The sequence below is a fragment of the Otolemur garnettii genome, unplaced genomic scaffold (genome assembly GCF_000181295.1).
Source record: "Otolemur garnettii isolate 467f Iridium unplaced genomic scaffold, OtoGar3 scaffold00048, whole genome shotgun sequence".
NCBI classification, from domain to species: domain Eukaryota; kingdom Metazoa; phylum Chordata; class Mammalia; order Primates; family Galagidae; genus Otolemur; species Otolemur garnettii.
The window spans coordinates 8,650,162-8,674,135 of record NW_003852443.1 but is presented as its reverse complement, the minus strand read 5'-3'; the positions used below and the strand labels follow the sequence as shown (position 1 = coordinate 8,674,135).

Here is a 23,974-nt window from a genome sequence, read left to right as displayed (position 1 = left end):
GGTGACTGTCAGCTATAGCCCCAGTGTGCATCTGGAGAGTGAGTGTGGGGGAGGCTGGTCAGGAGGTAGTAGCTTCTGTGTACATGGGACAAACAGTGGAGGGAACATCAGCCGATGGCTGAGCCGAGCCCAGAATGTTGAGGTTCCACATCTGTAGTTACTGATGGCTTTAATCAGAAGAAAATGAGGAAAACCAGAAAGAAAGTTGAATGATCAGGTCCCAGATGCCCCAGTGTTCTGGAAGTTCTGCAGTCTCTAACTTTTACAGGTCTCTTCACAGTTCAGGAGTCAGGGCTCTCAGTCCACTGCTCCCTGCTGGACCCTGAGGATTTGTCCTCCGCACTTCCCTGCGCTCTGTATTCCACTGCCCAGCCTGGACTTCCTGCACCTTCAAGTGTACCACAGGGAACGCAGGCACTGGCTGTGGTAATGGGTAAGGTGGAGAGTGGAGGAGAGAGAAGGCCTCGGGGCCATTCTTCCTCCCAGGGAAAGTAGAGCTCCCAGTGGCCTTCTGGAGAAAGTGTCCCTGCTTTGTTTTCAAATGGAAAGAAGTGACAAATAGTGGCTGTTTAAGTTGATGGGAGGGGAGGGGAGGGTCACCACAGGATGTATTTTGGTCAGGTGGGTCCTTGAAGGGTCCTCAATCCATAGCCACTGAGCTCAGCAGGAGGAAAGGCCACCGGTGCCCGCAGCCCTGTTCCCCCCGCACCTGCCGCCCCAGTGTCTTCCATATTCAAGAGTGACAAAGTACAAGCAGCCCTTTTCTGATCTGGCATTTGATTAAGACACAATTCATAAAGGGAGCCAGCCATGTGAACACAAAGCACTCCACATATTTACGGCCCTGTCCTGAGCAGAGCAGGCCAGGCTGGTCAGCCCCTCCTGAGCAGAGCCGCCCTGCAGGGTGCTGAGGCAGCTCTTTCCTCTGCAGTCAATTTCCTGGTGAAAGTTCAATAACTTTCTCTGATGATTAAAAAAAAAAAGAAAACTTGGATATTAAACTTGGCATAAATACTATTTAAAGTCAAAACAACTTCCTAAATTCAAGAGGCGGGGACAGAGAGGAGACGGAACAGCTTAAGTAGAAGGAGATACCCAAATTCCTTTCATGCTGCCCCTCACTCCCCTTCCCAACAATCTAGAAAGAGGCGGCGCTGAACTGGAAAGCTGCTGTGGAGATGTCCGAAGTCAGATGTCAGGAAGGCCCTGAGAACTGAGACCTCAGAGAAACGAGACAAAGTTCTTGTTTCCTCTCCAGCGTCCTGGGGCCTGGGCCATCTCCCCTTCTCCTGGGGCGGTGGGGGCACCCACCCTGAAAGAGGGGGGTGGGAGGGGCAGACTCAACCTCACCCTCCTTAGCATTTTCTGTGCCCCTGAATTTGGGTAAATGTCATGCCGTTATGCCCTCTCTACATGGCGTGTTCTTCCTCTGTGAGAGGTTAAGGCAAGGATTGGGCTTTTCCACAGTTTTGGAAATAGAGTGGGCAGGGCCATAGATAGCACAGGTGGTGACTTTATGCCAATTAAGATAAGGATCAAACCTTCCCCCCCAGGTACACACCAGCGGCAATTACTCAGACATCCCCTTGCACTTGGCCAACCAAGGGGAGGGAGCAGCCTCCATTTGCATCTGCCTGTTCTAGGCCCTCACGCAGGGCAGATGGCAGACACATCTACCAGCATGACAGTGAGGGTGTCCTGAGGGCTGAAGCTCTTATTATACACATCAGACTAGTTCATGGATCAAAATATCTTGTCAAGTCCAAACTGCTATTATTATTTTTAAAGCCCAGTAAATCACATCCCATCACTCGGTGTGCAGAGCAGGCCATGAGGTCCTATTTTTGATGCAGCCATTCTTATTTTGCTCTGTAAATGCTACAAAGAGTGTCTATCCTTGGTACTCTATTTTATTTACTTTACCAGAATATTAATTTGGGGCCGAGGCATTAACATTGAAAACTTGAAATATCTAAGAGGTAGTCCAAACCTGGACACCCAGCATGAGTTATTGGTGTTTAATTACTGAGGCAGTTACAGTGCTGTAAAAGAGTTCCTCTCCAATGGCAGCCATAACCCAGGCAGTTCTCAATTGAAAGAAGGGATGATGGAAGGTGGTAATATACCACGAGAACGTCCAGGAGTTGATTTTAATTGGCAAACTGGCAATATATAGTGATAATTGTCTGGTCTGTCCACTGCATTGGAATCTAAGGAAAGTACATAAAATTACAGGAGCATATAATTGTTGTACTAAACTCATTTTCTTATGTTATCACAGCTGGCATCTTCAGCTTATTAAAAACCCTTTAAACCAGCCATCTTCAAGGAGATGTAATTGTCAATATGGTCTTTATACATTATTCCTGTTAGCACAGAGCTGAAGAGATAGAAACAGGCACTAAAATCTGCACAAATTTTCTACATATGACTTTCTTATTTCAAGTTCATAGATCAGTAAATGTTAATGATGATTAAAAACCATTTTTTTTTTTTTTAGATCCTTGGTTTCCTCATTAGACGCACAGGGCAATTGATCTAGAAAGGATAATTTGTTAATATTATAATATGAGCCAGACTTTTAAAAACAGTTAGTTCACTAGTTCCAGGAAGTTCTGTCATCTTTTTGTGACAGAAATATAGGTGGCCCTACCAAAAGGACTATTTTCTGAGGTATAAATATTATACCCGCACTAGGAAAAATAAGACTGAATTTTGACAGTCTTGGATGAACAATTATACGTTGTTTTGTCTACATATCCTGGTTGGACAGTCCAGGGACACTTCTAGAAATGTTTTTACACTGTATTCCCCTTCACTCACCCACCTCTGCACACCTCTCAAGGAGATTTTTGGCAACAGAGGAAATAGGGTTATCGGAACAGAACAAAACAAAAAAACCATTCCCACATCCCCCACCCCGACCCTAGCATCCTAGAATAGGGAGAAAACAATCCAAAACATGTAGGGATGTGAGCTAGGAAGACAAGCCGAGGGGTGTCTCAGCCTGACACCCATGATTATTACAGATTCACTGCAGGTTTATCTCGTAGGAAATCTCTCTTCTTTCAGGCTCCACTACCTACTAGTACAAATGGCAGTGAGTTAAGAGCAGTTAATAGTACATATCACAGTCTCCAATAGTAGGTTCCTGTCTCTCCTATTTATTTCTGGGAATCCACAGGGGTACACCTTATCTGTCCTGAAAATGTGACTGCTCAACCTTTATTGATTCCTCTAGCCTCTGCTAGGTGTACCATAGGAAGGTGCCTTGCCTTTAGTCTACAGTGATACCTCTTTCCACTGGGCTCCTGTTTTCTGTTGTGTGTTGTTGACACTATGGACTCTTTTGTGCTACTGGGGGTATTTAATGCCCTGAAACCATACCGAAGTCCGTGCTTTTTGTGTATACTCATGTTCTCAGCAGAGATCATGACTCCATGGGGGGCTGAGGTAAGGGATAAGTCCAAGGTATAAACCCCATGTTGAACTTGAAATCAGGACACAGAGGCCTATGGCCTATCTTCCATTAGGAAGAATTCTTGTCTCAGGAGGACTCTTAGTCTCATGCAAATAACCACATCTCACTGGTCTCCCAGACAATTCGGCATCTCAGATGTGGTGCAGTGTGGGTTTCAAGTAAGTCTGTCATAGACATATATGCAGTATTTGACATACAGATCTTTTCACCACTAAATGATAAAATCAGTGTTTTCTCGAACTCTGGCTTAATCTCTGAATCCCAGATTACTAGCCTGGTCCCAGCCGTATATAATCCAATACACTGGGACTCAGCCATCCTTTAACTCGTGAATTCTCACAGATAACTCTGATTCTAGATTTTGAATCACTGCACACATTTAAATATTTTTTTTTACCATCTCTGTTAAACACTGCAAGTAGCAAAGGTTATAATATATTTGAATATAAACATAGTCTGACATGTATATTGGTTAAAACAAAGCTTTTATTTACTGTTATTTAGCTACAATGTTAGGGAAATGCCAGTGTACATGTTTCAGCCTAAAATTTCAATAAATGTTTTTCAAAGTCTATGTGCAAGATTATTTTAAGCACACTACGTTTTAATGTTATTGCTGTAGTTATAACAGACATCAGCTACCAATTAGGATAATGTTTTATTTACTTTATATGTCAAGAAAAAAACCCACTTGGTTGTAATTAGCTACTATATCTCAATTACATTGTGATAGAATGTTAATATCATTCAGAATAAAATCTGGAATAAATCAGTTAATAATCTTGACGATTTTAAGATAAAATAACCCTTTGTTCTCAAATTTAAATATTTTAGTATGTTTGCAAGCTAACAATACAAAAACTTGACAAATTCAAGGACAAAGGGGTTTTCCTTACTCTAAGCAAAGAATTAAATCTGAACACAGGTCAATAATCTTCAGAAAGGTTGGCCTGCTAGAGCTCTGAACATGTCCTATGAGTAGCTCTTACAGTCTTAGTCCACTGTGAGCCTTGCTGTCTTTTGTCTAGCTACCCCTTACCTCTTTTAGCAGTGATGACAATTATAATAAAAGCAAAACTATACTACTGTAGACATCATATTAGCATCTTAGCAGGAATTGGGTATTTCTATAAATGGGATTTCTAAGTAACTGAACTTTATTAAAATTAAAAAGCTTCAAATATTTTTGATGGAGAAATATTTATAAAATGTGTATACATTAAAAATCTAATATATAAAAATCCATAAGATAATTAAATATTATGTTTTCTTAATAACTATTTTTTTAAAACTTTATTCAAATTAATATGAGGGTACAATATTTAGGTTACATTGTTCTCACTTCCAGGGCAAAGTTCCATTTGTAGAAGAGCCCCTCACTCAGGGGCATGTTATACACCCTTACAATGTACACATTAGGTGAGATCCCACCTAATGTCCTCCCTCCCTTTGGCATACATCCTCCCATCTTTCCCCTTCCACTTCCCTCTACCCCCAAACTGGACTATAATAGTGTTTTATTGTTCTTAGGAACATGTAATTGTTACATATTGATTTCATATTAGTACGGAGTACATTGGATGTTAATCTTTCCATTCTTATGATACTTTACTAAGGAGAATGTATTTCAACTGTATCCAGTAAATGCAAAAGATGTAAAGTCTCCATCTCTTTTAATGGCTGCATAATATTCCATGGTATACATATACCACAGTTTGTTGATCCATTCACGGGTTGATGGGCACTTAGGTTGCTTCCACAACTTGGCTATTATGAATTGAGCTGCAATGAACATTCAAGTGCAAATGTCTTTGTGGTAAAATGATTTATGTTCTTCAGGGTAGATACCTAGTAATGGGATTGCAGGGTCAAATGGAAGGTCTACATTCAGATCTTTGAAGATTCTCCATACCTCTCTCCAAAAGGGTTGGATTAGTTTGCAATCCCACCAGCAGTGTAGAAATTTTCCCTTCTCTCCACATCCACACCAGCATCTGGTGTTTTGGGACTTTGTGATGTGGGCTAATCTTGCTGAGATTAGGTGATATCTGAGAGTGATTTTGATTTGCATTTCTCTGATGATTAAAGATGATGAGCATGTTTTCATGTGCTTGTTAGCCATGATAACTAATCATTTTGAATTCTAGAGCCCAGATATTTCTTGGACTTATGTGTCCTTCATTCATTTATCCACTCAACAAGTATTTATTTAGTGTTACTCTGTTCTAAGAACTCTAAAAGGCAGTAGAGATATAGCAGTGAACAAAAAGACACCAAAAGCTCTGCCCTGATGGAACTCAAATTCTAGTCGCTATGTAGGATGTTTGCCTGTGCAACAAAGGGGCCCTCTTTGCTGTGGTTTTGGTTGCTCTGTCTTCTCCTTCTGTTGTCAGCTGTCACCTCTTGCTGGCACCGCATGTCTCCCTTTGATCGGGGTAACCATTGCAGGTCTTTTCCCCTAAGTGTCTCTCTAAGCACATAGTAAACCATATCCCGGATGGTGCTCAAACACCTCATATGCCAGTAGAGGTGTGTTGTCCTTGACCTTGTGAGAGTAGTTCTCCTACCCCAACTCTCAGTGTTTGGGGTCTTCCTTTTTCCCTTTCATTGTTCACATGACTCAATTCTAATGATCTGATTCAGTTATCAAGCCCAAAGTCCTCTGTGCCATCTATGTGCAAATGAAACTCTTACAAAAGCAGACATCACCACGTAATAATACATACTAATATTGTAACATAAACCATGATCTTTCTTACCATTGTGGTAGTTTTTTTCTGATAATTCTCTGAACCTCCATATACGTTTTAAAAGGCAGACACCAAAACTTTCAAAAGGGAAGAGAACCAGGTTCCCTACACGCCTATGTTTTGACCATCACTAAAAACTATCTTGTAGGAGTACAGAGAGACAAGAAAGAATTTTGAACTGCATTTAAAGGGATGGTGGTGACTAAAGTAATACTTTACAGACTTATCAGATGTTGAAGCTTTAAGGAGGTCACCCTGTGTGGCAGTGAAGTGTGGTAGTTAAGAACTTCATTTCTGGGGCCAGATTTCTCCACCTGTCACAATCATTTGACATTGCCCTGGCTACTCAACAGCTCTGTGCCTCAGTTTACTCATCTGTAAAAGACTATGTACTTGCACGTGATCATGAGGATTAAATGAATTAACACAGGTAAGGTGTTGTGCCTGGCACACAGGAAGCACTTGGGGAGTGCTAGCTGTTATCTCAGTCGCTTCACTTATTTTTGCAGATGAAGTTATTGGCGGTAAGACTTTAAGTGAACAGCAGGTTAGAGATAAACCTAATACCCAAACCAGATGTCCTGATTCTCACCACATTATAGATATTTTTCTGACATCTTGCTTATTTAACAATTGAAAAGAAGTACTGAATCATTTAAATGATCCGGAAGGGGCTACTCAGTTGTATATAATCCCCTCTAAAACAGAAATATCCAAATATGCCTTTGCCCAGTTCTATTTCCTTAATTCCCAGAAGACCAGACTAATTCTACAGAGGCAAGTGATAAAGGGTCAGGAGCACAGGTGAAGTTTAACTTCATGCAGTAACATGGCAACCATTTCCTTCGCCTTACCTTAAACTTGTCAACTTCAGCTTTTGAACATGTCGCGTGGTATGATAGCACCTGATTCAGAAGAAAGGAAAAGAACTCAATAACTAGACATGACTATTTTCTGATAGTCTCCTGGCTTAAAAGTAAGCTTTGATAATGTATATCACCTTAGTAACAGTGGATTTTAATGTCTGATGAGAAATAACATATCTAATACGAGTCTGTGACCTAGATCCTACACGAAAGGCTATTTCACACCAGGATTTTCCTATAGGCAGTTATTTCATCAAATGGACATGGTGTGACTCAAGACCACAGTTCCCAAAGGATGTGAATACTTTCTTTTCCTGTGAAATTCTCTGAAAACAAATAAAAAAGTAGTGTGCACATGCGTCTACTTCCATTCTCTCATTGTTCTCACATCCCTGCTTTTATTCTGCAGGAAAGGTTATAGTCTGTGTATTTGGAACCTTTTTTTTTTTTTTTTTTTTTTTTTTGAGAGTCTCACTTTGTTGCCCTGAGTAGAGTGCCATGGTATCATTATAGCTCACAGCAACCTCGAACTCTTGGGCTCAAGTGATCCTTTTACCTCATCCTCCTTAGTGGCTGGGACTACAGGTGCCACCACAAAACCTGACTATTTTTTCTGGTTTTTTTTTTGTTGTTTGTTTGTTTGTTTGTTAGAGATAGAGTCTCATTATGTCACCCTTGGTAGAGAGCTGTGGCGTCATAGCTCATAGCAACCTCAAACTCTTGGCTTAAGCGATTCTCTTGCCTCAGCCTCCCAAGTAACTGGGTCTACAGGTGCCCATCACAACACCTGGCTATAGTTTTTCTGTTTTTAGTAGAGATGGATCTCGCTCTTACTTAGGCTGGTCTTGAACTCCTGAGCTCAAGCAATCTACCTGTCTCAGCCTCCCGGAGTGTGAGGATTATAGGTATGAGCCACTGAGCCTTTTGTGTTAGAGGATTATACTGCATTGACATCTGTCTTAGTATGTGACTTGCTTGGCCAATGGGGGGAAGTGATGAATGCCACTTTTGAGCAGTATCTTTAAGAGCACTAACATGGTTCTGCCAACTTTCTTTTTCCCTCTACCATGGGAAAGACATGGTCCACGAGGGGCTGTAACTTTAGCCTGGGACCCCAAATAATGAAGACATATTGAAAGTACCGTCATTAACAAAAATGTCTTTGTTTTAAGTAACATCTTCTCTACTGTAGACTTTTTTCTTAGTGATTTCACTTTTTTTTCTATAGTTTTCAATCTTTTTTCACCTTTGGGAGGTGAAATGTTTTATTGAGAGGTAAGTATGTTCTATGAGGTTTGGTTATTAAAAATAAGGTTTTCCACTGGAGAAGTATTGACCATGGAGACATTCCCTGGAGTGAGCTGGTATTTCACAGAGTTCTTAAAAAGATTAAATGCAATAATAATACTTATCAAATACCTGGCATACAAATAACAAATTTATATTTGTTGTACTAATATTCAATTAAGATCCTATCATATAAATATTTGGCAGGATATTGTGTTATATTATTATCTTTGTTGCCTCCTAATATCAATTGGTATTTTCAATGTGAAAATAATTGGATAGATTTTCTTCCTTTGATTTGGTTTTACTGTGGTAAAACTTAATTTGGCTGTCATCTTATTAGAATTTCTTACTGTTTACAAATTCATTTCTGCAGATGCAATCTGTGAGATTTATCTTTACCTTGAACAAAATTCTACAAAACTCAAGCTGCAATTCAAACATCTCTGCCACCAGGTGGCACATAGCCAGGCTTTTAGTATGCAAAGCACGCTGTCCCCTGCCCCGACACCTCTAGATTAAATCAACTTTTCCTACTTCCTTTATTTTTTTAAAAGCTATTAACTCCACTAAATTGAAACTATTTGAATCAGTGAAGCAGACAATTATTATAGATTAAGACTTTTTGCTCAATTAAAATTACAGTAGTTTCTTTGTTTGTTTTTGAGTTGTAGAAGTACTTTGCGTATTTTAGATTCAAGGTCCTGTCTATATGTTTTGTAAATATTAACTTCCAGTCTATGACTAGTGTCTTCTAATGAACAGAAGTTTTAAATTTTGATGAAGTATAATTTGTCAATTATTTGTATTATAATAAAAGACATATAGAAGTCATATTGATATTTTAATATTACTTCAGTGTCTGCTCACACATGGAGATACAGTGTTATTGTTTCATATTTCCATTCTAAGAATTTTTTTTCCTGTCCTGAAGTTGTGAATATATATATTTATCTTGTGCTGTCTTCTAGAAACTTTATAGCTTTATATTTTATGTTTAGGTCTATGAGACGTTTGAAAATTAAATTTGTAAATAGTTTAAGACTTTAATGAAATAAATACCTTGGCTATTTTCTGGGCCACAATTTGGAGTCAAAGCTCTTTTGGATTTCATTTTGAGATTGCAAGCCTCTATTCTGGCTAATCTATTAAGGATACAGGAATTTATTAATATTTGTTCTACCTAATTTAACAAAGTTAATGATAAGGAAGCTTTTGGTCTTACCTTTTGAATCTTCTTGTTTAGAAAGTTCCTGTTTCCTTTTGAGAATTCATTAGGTGAATTTTAATACATTAAAGGAGGCAAAGGAGTGGCCTAGCTTAAAAATCTTTTAACCACCTTCTCCCAAAAGAGTACTATTCCCATGTGGATGGGCAGGAAGATTGTTTGGCAGGAGGGGGCCCTTTGGCAGACTATAGTCTTAAAGGGTGGTAGCATTGTCCCATCTAAGAATCTTTAGAAAAACCAACAAAGCAGAGGAGCAGGATTCCTTAAGACAAGGGAACTACTGAGTCTTGCTTTAAGAATACTCCGATTTTCTCTTTCCAAGAAGTTCCTACTGTTTGCCCCTAAAGGGTTTCCTGGAATGCACTGAGGAAGGTGGTGGTGCCCAGTTGTTGCAGCTTAGCTTTTGTGTTTGAGGTTGGATACACAGAGCTATAATATTTTATCTCCAAGGTTATCAAATATCTTAAGTCTGGAACATTTTCAGCAATGCTACTTTTATGAGCTGAAGTGTGTGCCCCTGCCCAACTCATTTATTCCATTCCTAATCCCTAGGACCTCAGAATGTAATTGTTCTTGAAGATAGGTTCTTTAAAGACATACACAAGGTAAAATGAGGTCTCATGGCTGGGCGCTAATCCAATATGACTAGTGTCCTTATGAGAAGTGGAGATTAGGACACAGGCACATAGAGACCCAGGGATGAACCTGTGAGAACACAGCCAGAGGTGGTCATCTGCGGGCCAAGAGTGAGGCCTCAGAAGAAACCAACCCTTCCTACGCCTGGGTTTTGGACTTCCAGCCTCCAGAACTGTATGGCAGCCATAGCAAACTAATAGAGCCACAAAACTTCATTAGCCTAGGATCTGTGACAAATCTATGGATGCCATTGAAGCAACCATAACAAAGGTAATTTCTAATAACTTTTAGTGCAGTCTTCAAAAGAAAATCATTAATGTTTATATATATGTATATGTTTACATGTGTACACACATATATATATAAATAAAATGTGGCACAAGAAATCAGAAGTTTCTATTGCAAATATTTAAGAAACTGCTGTATAATAGAACAAAATGTTCAAAAAGTACTTTGATAACTGTGTTTGCTGTGATCTTTTATCATGAGTTGATGATAAAAGATGATCATCTTTTATATTCAGAATATATCTGCCATAAAAATATTTTTGGTTGATATATATATACACACACACACACACACATATATATAAATAATATGACACAAGACTAGAAATCTGGCCAATTTGTCCAGTTAAGAAAAAAATAAAACTTAACAAATTAAAGAATTATATTTTTAAAATTACTATCGTCAAACCTTCTGGGATAAGTTAAAGTTTTCTTCACAATTCCAGACTATATTAATTTTATAAGCTACTTAAATTTCCTAAGAGATATATTTCACAGCAAGTATTTAGGAAGACCATACATTTTTGGAAAAGAATATCTGATCAAGTAAAAAAGCTTTAATTAAATGCATTAAAATAGATTTGAAAAAAACAGGCATTTGTAAAACACGATTTATTTATATATATAATATGTATACATACATATATACACACTATCTTTCTCTATAAGAAACATTGTTAGGTGATGAGAGTTTAGCCATAACATACACACTAGTTAATTTTTCTGACAGCTAAATAAAATATGTATAAAGCTTATATACAAAAGTAAACAGTTGATCCACAAAAAGTTTCAGTTGTGAAACTTAAACTTACACAAGAAAAGTTCTATCCCAGATAGATTTATCTTTTGTGTTGATATTAAATTATAAAATACTTTAAACAGTAATGATTGAGTTTCATTAGTGAGTTCTGACTTAAGAAATCTTTACAGTTTCTGAAATAAACCACTATTTGAAAAACCCTACTGTCTTTAGTTAGCTTTTGGATTGCACTTGCTCCTAGCAAAACACACAAAAAGCAAGATAAAGAAATTATTAGACCCATGAAAGACAGGACAGAAGTCATGATTTGTGTTGTTTGCACAGCAGGAAAAGACAATTGGCTATATTTCCAAAGAAAAACAATGGGCAGAGCTATGAGCCAGGACTACTGGATGGAGCCTTGCCCTTCCTTACGTGCAGTTCAAGACCAGAGCCAAATGCTCGGCTTGCTGTCCCACAAGCTTCCCTGAGTGGTGGAGGGCAGATCCCTCACACCAATCATTTCGAATGTTAATTTACTGTGGCTCTGGGCAGCCATTGGCTCCTGAAATGAGATATGGACCATTACAGATGCTGGCTGAGAGGAATACAAATGCAAAGAACCACTTAAGGATGGAGAGGAACAAAGACGCTACTCAGGACCCAGACTGGCTGTCTGGGCAGAAAAGGGCTGAATGAATATTTACTGATATGTTTATGGTCCTGGTGGCAAAGTGGCACTCTGTGATACTTGGAAACTAAACTGACTGAAGTCCAGCTGATCTGCAGTAAAATGCCAAATAATTTATATTGATGAGCTCCAAGGAAACAAAGAAGCTTTCCTATCAGTGGTAATTCTCCAGGAGGGTGACAAATCCCAAGGAGTAAAAAGCCAATTTACTCAGAATGCCCTGACAGAAGTGTCACCTGCCTGTGTGAAGAATCGTGCTCTAGGATTTCTTAACAACACGGTAACAGGATTGAAAGACATGGTGACTGAACAGACGTGTCGAAACTGAGAAGTTATCAGTTTCTCTTGCCAAATATTAAAGAAACTGTTGTATAATAAAATGAAATGTTCAAAAAATACTTCAGATAACTGTGTTTGCTAGGATTTTATTTTATCATAAGCTTCAGAGTGTATCTGTCAAAAAAATATTTTTTTAGAAATCTAAGAAGGACTTAAACTTTTTGAATTTAAGGTAAAATAAATTACTTCCGAGGCATGCCTGCCTTTTATTTATTGCCCTGCTGAAACTCGGGTAATAAATAAAACACAGTCGTACCTCAGAGCTATTGTGGGTTCAGTTTCAGACCACCTCAGTAAGGGGAATATGGAAATAAAGCAAGTCACAAAATTTTATTTGGTTTCCCAGTGCAGTGCATTTAAAGGTTGTGTTTACACCACACTAGTCTATTGGTTGTACGATAGCATTATAGCTTTAAAAAAGTACAAACTGTAATTTAAAAATGCTCTGCTGCTTTAAAAAATACTATCATTTGAGCCTTTCAGAAGCTGTCATCTTTGTGCTGGTGAAAAGTCTTGCCCTGATATTGATGGCTGCTGACTGATCAGGATGGTGGCTGCTGAAGGTTGGCTTAGCTGTGATAATTTCACACAATAAAACAACATGATGTTTTCCCATTGATTGACTTGACTCTTCCTTTCATGAAAGATTTCTCTGTAGCATGCAATACTGTTTGATAGCACTTTTTTTTTTTTTTAGCTTCTGGCCAGGGCTGGGTTTGAACCCTCCACCTCCGGCATATGGAGCCAGTGCCCTACCTTTCTGAGCCATAGACGCCACCCTGTTTGATAGCATTTTATCCACAGCAGAACTTCTCTCAAAACTTAGAATCGATCCTCTCAAACCCTGCCACTGCTACAACAACTAAGTTGTATACTATTCTTTTTTTCTTTTGAGACAGAATCTCTCTCTGCCTCCCCAGGTAGAGTCCTATGGTGTCATCAGAGCTCAACAAAGCATCACAACAACCTCAAAATCCTGAGCTTGAGAGACCTTCCTGTCTCAGCCTCCTGTGTAGCTGGGACTACATGTGCATGCCACCATACCTGCCTAATTTTTTTATTTTCAGTAGAGACAGCGTTTTGCTCTTGCTCAGGCTGGTCTCAAACTACTGAGCTCAAGCAGTCTACCCACCTTGGCCTCCCGGAGGGCTAGGATTACATGTGTAAGTCACTGTGCCCAGCCTGATGTTTTGTTCTGTATCCTTTGTTGTCATTTAAACAGTGTCCACAGCTTCTTCACCAGAAGTAGATACCACCTTAAGAAATCCCTTTTTTGCTCATCCATACGAAGCAACTCCACATCCATTGAAATTTTATCATGAGATTGTAGAAATTCAGTCATACCTTCCAGCTCCACTTCAAATTCTAATTCTCTGGCTATTTCCATCTCCATCTCTGTGACTTTCTCCACTGAAGCCTTAAACTCTTCAAAGTCACCAGGGGGGTTGGAATCAACTTCTTCCAAACTTCTGTCAATGTTGATATTTTGAGTTCTTTCCATGAATCATAAATATTCTTAATGGCATCTAGAATGGTGAATCCTTTGCAGAAGGTTTTCTATTAACTTTGCCCCGACCCTCTGAGACAGAGGATCCTTCAGAGACATTACTATGTATGAGAGTCATTGCCTTACAAAATGTATTTCTTAAATAATGTAAAAAGAAAAGCAAAGTCTCAGCCCCATCTTTTAATTCCTCATGCAAAAAGAGAAGACAAAAGCCTCAGGCACTTATGGAGAACTGGCCCCACAGATCATTCATTAAGGAAATTCGTTGCTAACCTCCTATAAGCAAGGACATGCAGACTGCACCGATGTCCAGCACCTAAAACCAAAGTCCATCTTATTCCACACTAATCATGAATGATGAGTTTATCTTTCTAGGTAACAGGAGACGAGACAAAATCAGACATTCTTCCACCTGCTCAGGGATATCTACATAACTGGTGCTTTCTTTCCCCTTTTAACATTGCCCTTGCTTTATGTAAAATATGGATTTCCTGGGCCTCACAAGAATGTAAGCACTTTGGCTGATCACTCCACCCCATCTTCTTCCTTCTCTCTGTCTACTTTTAAAATGCTGAGGGTTTCAACTTCTCCTTTGGAAAAACCACCATAGGTTTGTCTGCAGTTTGTGTTTTTTTCCTGGGTGCGTCTCTAAAATCTTGGTTTAATAAACCTCATTCAGTGCAACTGTCATTTTACAGCACTTTTTTTTTTTTTTTTTTTGAGACAGCCTTCCTCTGTTACCCAGGCTAGAGTGCTATGGCATCAGCCTAGCTCACAGCAACCTCAAACTCCTGGGTGTGAGCAATCCTCCTGTCTCAGCCTTACAAGGAGCTGGGACAACAGGTGCCCACCACAACACCCAGTTAATTTATCTATTTTTAGAGATGGGATCTCGCTCTTGCTCAGGCTGGTCTAGATTCCTGAGCTCAATGATCCTTCCCTCCCACTGTGTTGGGCCTCTGACATTTATTTTTTAACAGTAGTAGGATATGAAAGCTGAAATTACTCTTTGATCTATGGAGTGCAGAATGGACGTTCTGTTAGGTATGAAAACAGCATTAATCTCCTTGCACATCTCCATCACAACTTTTGGGTGACCCAAGTGCATTGTCAACAAGCAGTAATTTTCTGAAAGGAATCTTTTTTCTGAGCCGCAGATCTCAAGATTGGGATTAAAATATGCAATAAACCGTGCTGTTATCAGATGTGCTGTCACCTGGCTTTGCTGTTTCATTTACAGAGTGCAGGCAGCATAGTACTTAAGGGGACTAAGGTTCTTAGAAGGGTAAATAAGCCTTGTCTTCAAGTGACAGTCACCAGCCCCAGTAGCCCCTCGCAGGAGAGTCAGTCTGTCCTTCAAAGTTTTGAAGCCAAGCATTGACTTCTTCTCTCTAGCTGTGAAAGTCTAGATGGCATCTTCTTTCAATAAAACACTATTTCAGCTACACTGAAAATCTATTGTTTAGAGTAGTCACTTTCATCAACAATCTTAGCTGGGTCTTCTGAAAGCTTGTGGCAGCTTCTACATTTGCATTTGCTGCTTCACCTTGCGCTTCTGTGTTATGGAGACAGCATCTTCCCTTAAACCTCCTGAACCAGCCTCTGCGGGCTTCTACCTTTTCTCCTGCAGCTCCCTCACCTCTCTCAGCCTTCATAGAATTGAAGAGAGTTAGGGCCTTACTCTGGATTAGGCTTTGGCTTATGGGAATGCTGTGGTGCAGGTGATCTTCCATCCAGACCACTAAACTGTCTGCTTTTCAACAACAAGGCTGTTTCACTTTCTTATCATTGGTGTGTTCACTAAAGTAGCACTTTTAACTTCTTTCAAGAACTCGCCCTTTTCATTCACAACTTGGCTCAACGTTTGACACAAGAGGCTGAGCTTTCAACATGCCTTCCTCACTAAGCTTAATTATTTGTAACTTCTGATTTAAAGCAGGAGATGTGTGAGTCTTCCTTCCATTTGGACATTTAGAGACCATTAAATGAGGGTTACTAGTTGACGTAATTTCAATATTGCTGTGTCTCAGGGAGTGGAGGAGCCCACGGAAAGGGAGAGAGATGGGGGAACGGCAAGTCGTCGGAGCAGTCATACATACAACATTTATCAGTTACGTCTGCCATCTTATACGGGGACAGTTTGTGGTGCCACAAAACAATTACAACAGTAACATCAAAGATCACTGGTCACTATGACAAAATTACCGAAATGTGACACAAAGACATGAAATGAGCATGTGAGGTTGGAAGAATGGCACTCGTGGATGTACCAACCATCCTAGTGCTTCTGGAATTCCTGACTCAGAAGACCGCAAGCAAAATCCCTGTGTGTTTTAAGCCACTAAGCTGTCAGACAGGGGTTAAAAAGCAATAAATAAATAAAACACCATTGACTTTGGGCTGGGACTTGCCACCCTAAGCCATCCAGATTTTTGTAATTAAGTATCAACTGAAGATTGCTTGTCTTTCAAAATCTAGGTAATATTGGCCTGAAGCCCTAAACACATGAAATAACATAGAAATTCAAAGCCTTTTAAAATATCTGCAAATTCCTGGCACATTTGTATTCTCATCCTGGCTTTTAAGTTTCTACGTATCCTAGGGCTGTATCTGTTATACATAATCTGAGAAGGGATGCAAAGTACGGGCTGCACGGGGGCTGGGAGGAAAGCCTGGCCTATGGACAGGGAAGTCGGGGGGGGGCGCCCTTAGCATCATTCACCTTGCTGTCTTGTCTCCCCCTCTACGGGGGTCAGTAATAGTACTTGGTTTCGTTTATGTGGATGAACTGCTTTATGGGCTATCTACAGCAATTCTTAAGATAGGCCAGTCCTGTTCATTTGGTGAAATTTTGTTTTCTCCACTTGTCACTAGGGGGCAGTATAGCTTGGCCTTGAGCATAGAGGCTCTGCTGTCAGACTGCTGAGCTCACATTCCTGGTTTCACCAGTCCTGCATCTTTGCCCTACGTACCTAACTTAAATCTCAGTTTCCTCATCAGGAAAATATGAGAAATATCTGCATTTTTCAGCCACATTTCCCCTGCCAAAGCAAGCTACCGAGCTCTCTCTGATTTCAAGGAAGGGAGGAAGTGCAGTACCACTCCAGGGTCAGACGGGAGAGAGCCTTAAGTAACTAGTGATGACCACTAAGGGGTATCACAATGGCTGGGGCAATTACATTGTGAGTAGTGCCTCAAATCAGAGCAAATGAATCCAATGTCTGAACTCTAGCACAGGAATTCTGTGGTTTATTTGACGTGTGCTTATTTTCTTAATCTCTTCTGTGTTTCAAATAGCTATGTTTGGTAGATAGTCTTCAAATGAGTGAGGTTATAGCATATGGTTATTGAATGTTATTTATATTTAACACACATAGTACATATAGGATATTATCATTAAATAGTATTGCTTTGAATAAGTGTATTCTGATACCTATAGATGAAAATTGTAAGAAGTCATAATCTCCTCACTTCTGTTATATAACTTCCAGAAAATGCTATTATTAACTTCAATCATTTCAACGTCCTTAAGGTGAAAGAAATAGCCTATTTCTTTTGGGAAAAGTTGCATACGGTAATGATTCTTCTGATTGGTCTAAGTTTTTCGTAGTCTTTTATGAAGGATCTCAGCCATTAACACATATTTAAAAGGCCTTTTATGATTAATTCTTAGCGTGATTCAGTATGACTCTATACATATGCATATTGGACTATAATTTATAACTGTTTCAAAATAAGTGTTCCGTTCCCACGACTGCATTACTGCCCTCATTCTATTTTAAAGTGAGGCTGTTTTTCTTAATCATGTAGGTTATTAAATGTATTAATGCTTCACAAATGCTTTTCTAATGAACTCCTTGCTTACTTGCTTTTCTTGTTTGCTAATAAGAACAGAAAAGAACATAACATTCTCCTGGGCTAATTGAACAACTTGGATTGGTTATTGCTATTTCAAAAACAACTATAATAGGTGCCAATGGCTCTTTGAATCTATAATTTATATATCAGAAACTATTAGTAGTTTGATTTCATTTAAGGCCATACTTCTGAGTAGCACGTTATTAAATATTTATATAGGCTTATTTTCTAAAGCTCTTCCCCCATGGTTTTTGCATAATCCACAGGGCTACCATTATACTTTGAGAGACAGAGACATGGTTTATTTGCACTGGTGCAGGAACACCGTGGAGCACTTCGTGTTTGAAGCAGCACAGCTGCTGGGAGCTCCCTCAGAGTAAAGGGAGTAAGGAGAGACCAGGCCTTTCTTGGGTCACTGTCAAACCGTCTAGAGCCATGGGATGCCTAGTCACCATGGATGAAAGTAAGACTGTCTGCACCACAGAGATCAGATTAGCTTTGAGGAAGTCAGGGAATAGCATCAGTACAACTTGGGGTGCGGTATATGTGAATCGGTCACTGACTCAGTCTATTGAGAAATTACTTCATACCAAGCACTGTGCAGACTCTAAACAAGCAAACCTACACATTGAGATAACTGCCACGAAGTCAAGTTGCAAAATTCTGAGAATTTTGAGAGGGGTGGGAGGCATATGGGGAGGTGGCAGGAAAGTTGGTTATGGACAGCCTCTCTGAGGAGTGAGTCAGTATTTAGGCCGAGACCCAGAAAAGGAAAAGAACCAGCCAGGCCAAAGGGTGGAGCAAGGGCAAGAGGTGGAAGGACCCCGCCTTGCATATAGGCCTGAGCACATGAGGGGCAGCAGAAGGGGGCAGAAGAGCTGGGAAGAAGTCGGGTGTCTAGGTTGATAAAGAACTTCATAAGAGCTGATGGGAAGCCACTGCAGGGAAGGGTTTTAAATTAATCCGTGTGACCTTGCGAGCCCCTTTTGTGTCCCTCCTCAGTTACACAGCCCACTGCAGAGGTGACCACCACTCTGACTTGGTGGCATTTATGCCCTTGGTATAGTATGCAGTGTTATCTGTTCTTGAACTTGCATAAACGATCCCCATTGCATGGGGAACATGACTCTGATTGTATGGAGGTGGATTGGAGGTGGGCGGGATGTGGAAGGATAACTAGTGGTGGCTAGACGAGGATGGGGGAAGGGGAGATCCTGATGTGTGGGGACAGGGCACAGGGATCTGAGAGGAGCAAGCCCACTCAAGGAGAAAAGGACTAGAGCCCAGAAGCATTCATTCCTGCGGGCCATACACCAGTGGGCGAGATAAAAAGGGAAGAAAAGGGCATGGGAGGCCTTACACAGGCAAACTGGATCCCAATGTAAGGGAGGCTGCTCCTTTCCCTGTGCTTGGGGGAGAACCTGGAGCCCCGTTGCCTACACTGTGACAGTTCAGTGAACAGCTGAGCCGACTTGTCACAGAATCTAGTAACTGGAAGGCAGAGGAGGGGCTCAACAGCGTCTGGTTCATGGCTTGGCAGGACTGAAGCTGGAGATGGTGAATTCTGTTACCTGGGGTTGGGCACCAGTACTGGGAAACACATGCCTTTAAAGATTTCTCAGTCCACAAATACTGAGTATCAACTATGTTTTGGAATCTCCTAGGTGCTAGGGATGTTCCAGTGAAGAAAAGGGTAACAATCTAGAGAGACAGAAAAACAAAGCTGAGTAAATAAACGATAGTGTGTCAAATGATAGTGAGGGCTGTGGAGAGAAGCCGGCAGCGGAGAGAAGCCGGCAGCGGAGGGCACAGGGTGGCGGGAGGGTTGCTGCACCTCTGTCTAGGACTGACTGGGGAGGTGGTACCGAATGGTGTGACAAAGACCCGAAGTTGCTGAGGGAGCAAGCCATGTGGGTGTCAGGGAGAGGGTGCACGGCACAGGTGCAGAGGCTGTGGCAGGGATGTGCTTAGCTTGTTCAAGGAAAAGCAAGGTGGGCGGGGGAACAGAGTAGGTAAGAGGAAGAACAACAGGAGGTCAGAGAGGGCCCAGGGATTGAATACCAGAGGTTTGGGAAGCCATTACAGTTTAGCTTTTGGTTACAGCAAGTTAAGTGTAGGTGCTTATTGGGGATAAGAGGTGTTCCCCAGAGGCAGGCCTGTCCAAGGGAGCCCAGTGCTTTTGCTAAATGAAGAAGCCATTGCCCCCCTTTGCAAGCTGGAAGCAGCTTCTCCCTCATCTCTGCCAAGTTCAGGGGCTGCTGCAAATTGCCTAGACCTGCTGGAGACAGATCTTTCTCTGGCAAGTCTCACTGCTCAACAATCCAGGTAGAATCCCCACCACACCCCGCCCCACAAGCAAATGTCTGCTGTTCGTTAGTTGATGTCTGATTTTTTTAATGGCATTTTCCTCTTTATTTTTATTTTATTCCATAGGATGAATTTAATCGCTTGGAGGGAGCTGAGTGAGAGGTTCAGAGATAGGTCTGATGGCGCCAAATCTGGAGTTTCTGGGCAATGGGAAGAGTGTTTCCTGGTGGGACACACTTCTGGAAACAGAAATATAAAATAGGTGATTTGAAAGCTTTTTGACTCATCACCTAGGGATGCTCGTTGACAGGAAATAGGCCAAGACAGGTGAGAGTTTCTCAGCCTCTGCTCTGGGCCCAGTATCTGAGCTGATGTGCTGGGTGGCTCCTGTTGGTGTCCTTTCCCAGAAGCAGATGTTTTGGTTAGAAAGTGATGATTACTCGCCTGGGCTTTGCTGTTGCAGAGCTTTTCAGTACATGTATATGACCTTCATATCCAGGAGATCAAGGTGGGAGGTTCACCCTCCTTTATCTCTAGGACCTTCTGAGATGCCTCCTGCATGTCTAAAGCCAGGCTTCTCCTCTTCCCACTGGGCAGGGGGTTGAAGATAATAACTTCAAGATGTTTTATCCACAATGTGAATGAGACCTGTGCATCCTACCCCCTGAGATCTGGTTTGATGAGTATCCCCGAATACTTTCAAGAAGTTCATGAGGGCCAGGTGAAACAAAAATCCCTTAGGTGGCACCTGGGGATTGCAGATAATCTAAAGATTACTATTAATTATTTAATTAACCCTCCCATCTCTGTGTATGTTTTTAATTGCTTTAAAAATTTAGCTGTACTAATTCTTTTTGGAAAAACCTAACTATGACTTTTAAGGCCCTAATTAAAACAGGTTCTGGGATGGAGATACTCAGAATAGGATCTTGATCAGCTTCTTGGTGACTCTCAGGTGACAGCTGGACCTCACAAGATCTTGGGCTGGGCCCCAAGCTCTGAAGGGCTCCATGCTGTCTTGCTGGCTATGGCCCATCCTCTGGGGAGGAAAGTCCATGGATCCCTGGGAACATGTCATCCACATTATGCTCCAGGTACTCAGAGCCATCCAGACTCAATCCCAGGTACCCCAAATTCTCCTAGGTGCTCAAATTCCTACAGCTCACGACCAGGGCCTGCCTAGGCTTCATCCTCAGAGTTGACCTCTGAATGCACCTCTGTATGGGACTATGGAGAGAGTTTGGAACAGGCTTCAGGGCTCACACACCCTGGCACAGTCTGAAGTAGGGGATCAGGGGAAGGGATCCCGTAAGTCTAATCTCTCCTGAATGGTTTCAGTTTGGTTCCAACCTGTGGGAGCTAAGTGTGATTCTGTCTTTTAAAGGCAGCCTCCCCAGACTGCTGCCCCTGTAGGAAAGCTTTCCATACTGCAGGAAAGCTCTCTCATGATACTGAGCATTACACACAAAGTGAATGCCAGTTTCCTACCTAGCCAGCTATAAACCTGGCTAGCTGTAAACCTGGCTTTCACAAGCCAGTGTTTTACCAGAGAAGCTGGCCGGCGAAGGCACACCTGTTCCACTGGAGAAGGCTGTTCTATTTCTCACACTGTGGAGTAATTGCTCTGAGTCAACAGACTCAGTGTTTGATCCAGACAGGACTGAATGAAGGAGTGACCTCCTGGGGCTCACATAGACCCTGGCTATGACTCCTCAAATCCACACTGAGAAACCAAAAGCTTTTGAGTTAAAAGGAACAGTTCCCTTACTGAGAAGTTAGTAATTTTCAGTGGAATCAAAAAGAAGGAAGGGGACGATACCTTTCTGAGGGTGTTTTATTCAGCTTGAGCTTTCAAGTCAATTGGGCTTGTTGTCATTATTCGACCCTAATTACTGTCGCCACAGTCACATAACTCATAAGCACGCCCCCTGATGTAAGAAACTGACCCTTTACCTCGGCTCTTCCTATTTCTGTCACAGCAGCCAAGGGCTCCAGTGGTAAACACAGTTGATAGGCCATTCCTACGAACCTCCCTGCAGTATAATTTGCACAGCACAGCCCTTTAGAATACACAGACCCGAGCACGCATCCCAGCTCTGCCACTAGCTGTGCAATGCAAGCCGCAAAGCTGTCTCAGCAAATGTCTACGTCTTCCCGAGCCTTAGTTTGCTCATTTGTGAAATGGGTATGATGTTGTCTACTCCACGCTGTTTTGGCAGAGGGTCAATGAAAAATAAATGTAAAACACATAGCCTAGAGCCCAGTACATTATAAGCATCATAAACGCAGCATTTTGAAAAGCATGAAAAATAACATAACAAAAACAGAAGAAAAAACATGAACTAATGAATGAAAAGTTTTTAAACAAATAAGCCAGAACAAATGCATTCAAATAACAGTTATTTCTTAAGGTTACCATGGACTACATTAAGTTCCTCCGAACATTCTGCTGTATTTGACAACTCTCATCCATGATCCCCAAAGCACAGTCCTTAGACCCTGGAAGCTTTGGCAAATTATTTGAGAACAGATTTCACTTTGCAAAACCACCAAAAATTGTTTAACAGGAAATGAAATAAAAACATCATCAACTTTTTGTTAGAAAGAGAACCAAAGTATGATTATGAGGTTAAAAGAGGGATAATTATGAATTTTCTCTACGTAGCCGCCAGGATGATCTCTCTAAAATGTCAAATGCATCATGTTCCCTTCAATGGTTCTCCACCACTTTTAGAATCAAGCACAAATTCCTTGGTGTAGTATGAGCTTCCTTGGGATCGGGCCCCTACTGACTCTCTGGCCTCATGCCCTGTGTTTTCCCTCTTGAGCCCTTCGCCCTAGCTGGGCTGAGATGCTGGAGCTGCCTCGAATAGCCTCCTGCCTCAGGACCTCCTACTTTCACTCACAATGTTCCTTTTGCCTGGAGCGTTTCTGCTGGTTGTCTTCAATACCAGGCAGCTCACTTAGTGGTGCCTTCTCTGCAAAGCAGTCATGTCTGCGCTTCGAGTACAATGCCCTCCTCCACACTGCCCTGACATCGCCTCTACCTCTTTCCTGGAACTCTTCACACTGTACAGCAGTCTCCTTTCACTTGTCTCTGTCCTCTACTAGAGAAAAGAGGGAGAGAGAGAGAGAAAGGGATAGAAGAGACAAATGTCCCATATAGAATAATTCCAAGTAATTTACATGGATACTTGCCCCTCAAGGAGGAGGAGCACAACTCCCCAGTCCTTAGGTGTGGCTGGCACAGACTTCCTTCTAAAGAGTACAGTACAGAAAGGGGGGGAAAGAGGACCTGTGCAGCGGGGAGCCTGACCAGCACTAGCTCAGCCAAAAGATCAAGGTTAACACCAACAGTGACATGGCACGTTGATAGCACATACCCTTGACATGGCACTTTACATCTGTGTTCTTCTTCCCCACAACCCATAATCTCAGATTAGTCATGAGGAAAACATTGAAGAAATCTCAGTAAAGGGCCATGCTACAAAATACCTGATCAGTATTCCTCAAAACCCTTAAGGAAAAGGAAAGTATGAAGAACCAGCACAGCCAGGGTCAGCCTCAGGAGACATGAGACTAAATGGAACAGGGTAGCATGAATGGGATCCTGGATAATAAAAGGATACTGGGTAAGGGCTAAGGACATATGAAAAAAGAAAGAACATAATACGTTAATGTTATAACGTATTGTTAATAATGCAGCAATATGATATTGGTTCATTAATTGTAACAAATGTACCATATTAATGTTACTAATAGAGGTAAGTGGGGGGAGGGTATATGGGAACTTTCCATACCATCTTCCCAATTTTTCTGTCAATCTAAGCTATTCTAAAATATAAAGTTTGTTAGGCCTGGTGGCTCAGGCCTACAATCCTAGCATTGGAGGCTGAAGTAGGTGGATTGATTGAGCTCAGGGGTTCAAAACCCATCTGAGCAAGAGTTAGACCTCATCTCCACTAAAAAAAGAAAAACTATTCTTGGTGGTGGTGGGT

At 41.2% G+C, this 23,974-nt stretch overlaps 1 protein-coding gene across 1 annotated transcript in view; it reads right to left on the bottom strand.

Annotated features, from left to right (window-relative positions):
* Window positions 1-23,974, bottom strand: part of PDE11A (phosphodiesterase 11A) — a 393,899-nt gene that overhangs the window by 131,599 nt on the left and 238,326 nt on the right. Inside the window, exon 8 of the mRNA XM_012806178.2 lies at window positions 7,086-7,136. Coding sequence (XP_012661632.1) covers window positions 7,086-7,136 — 51 coding nt within the window. The remainder of the gene's footprint in view (window positions 1-7,085; window positions 7,137-23,974) is intronic.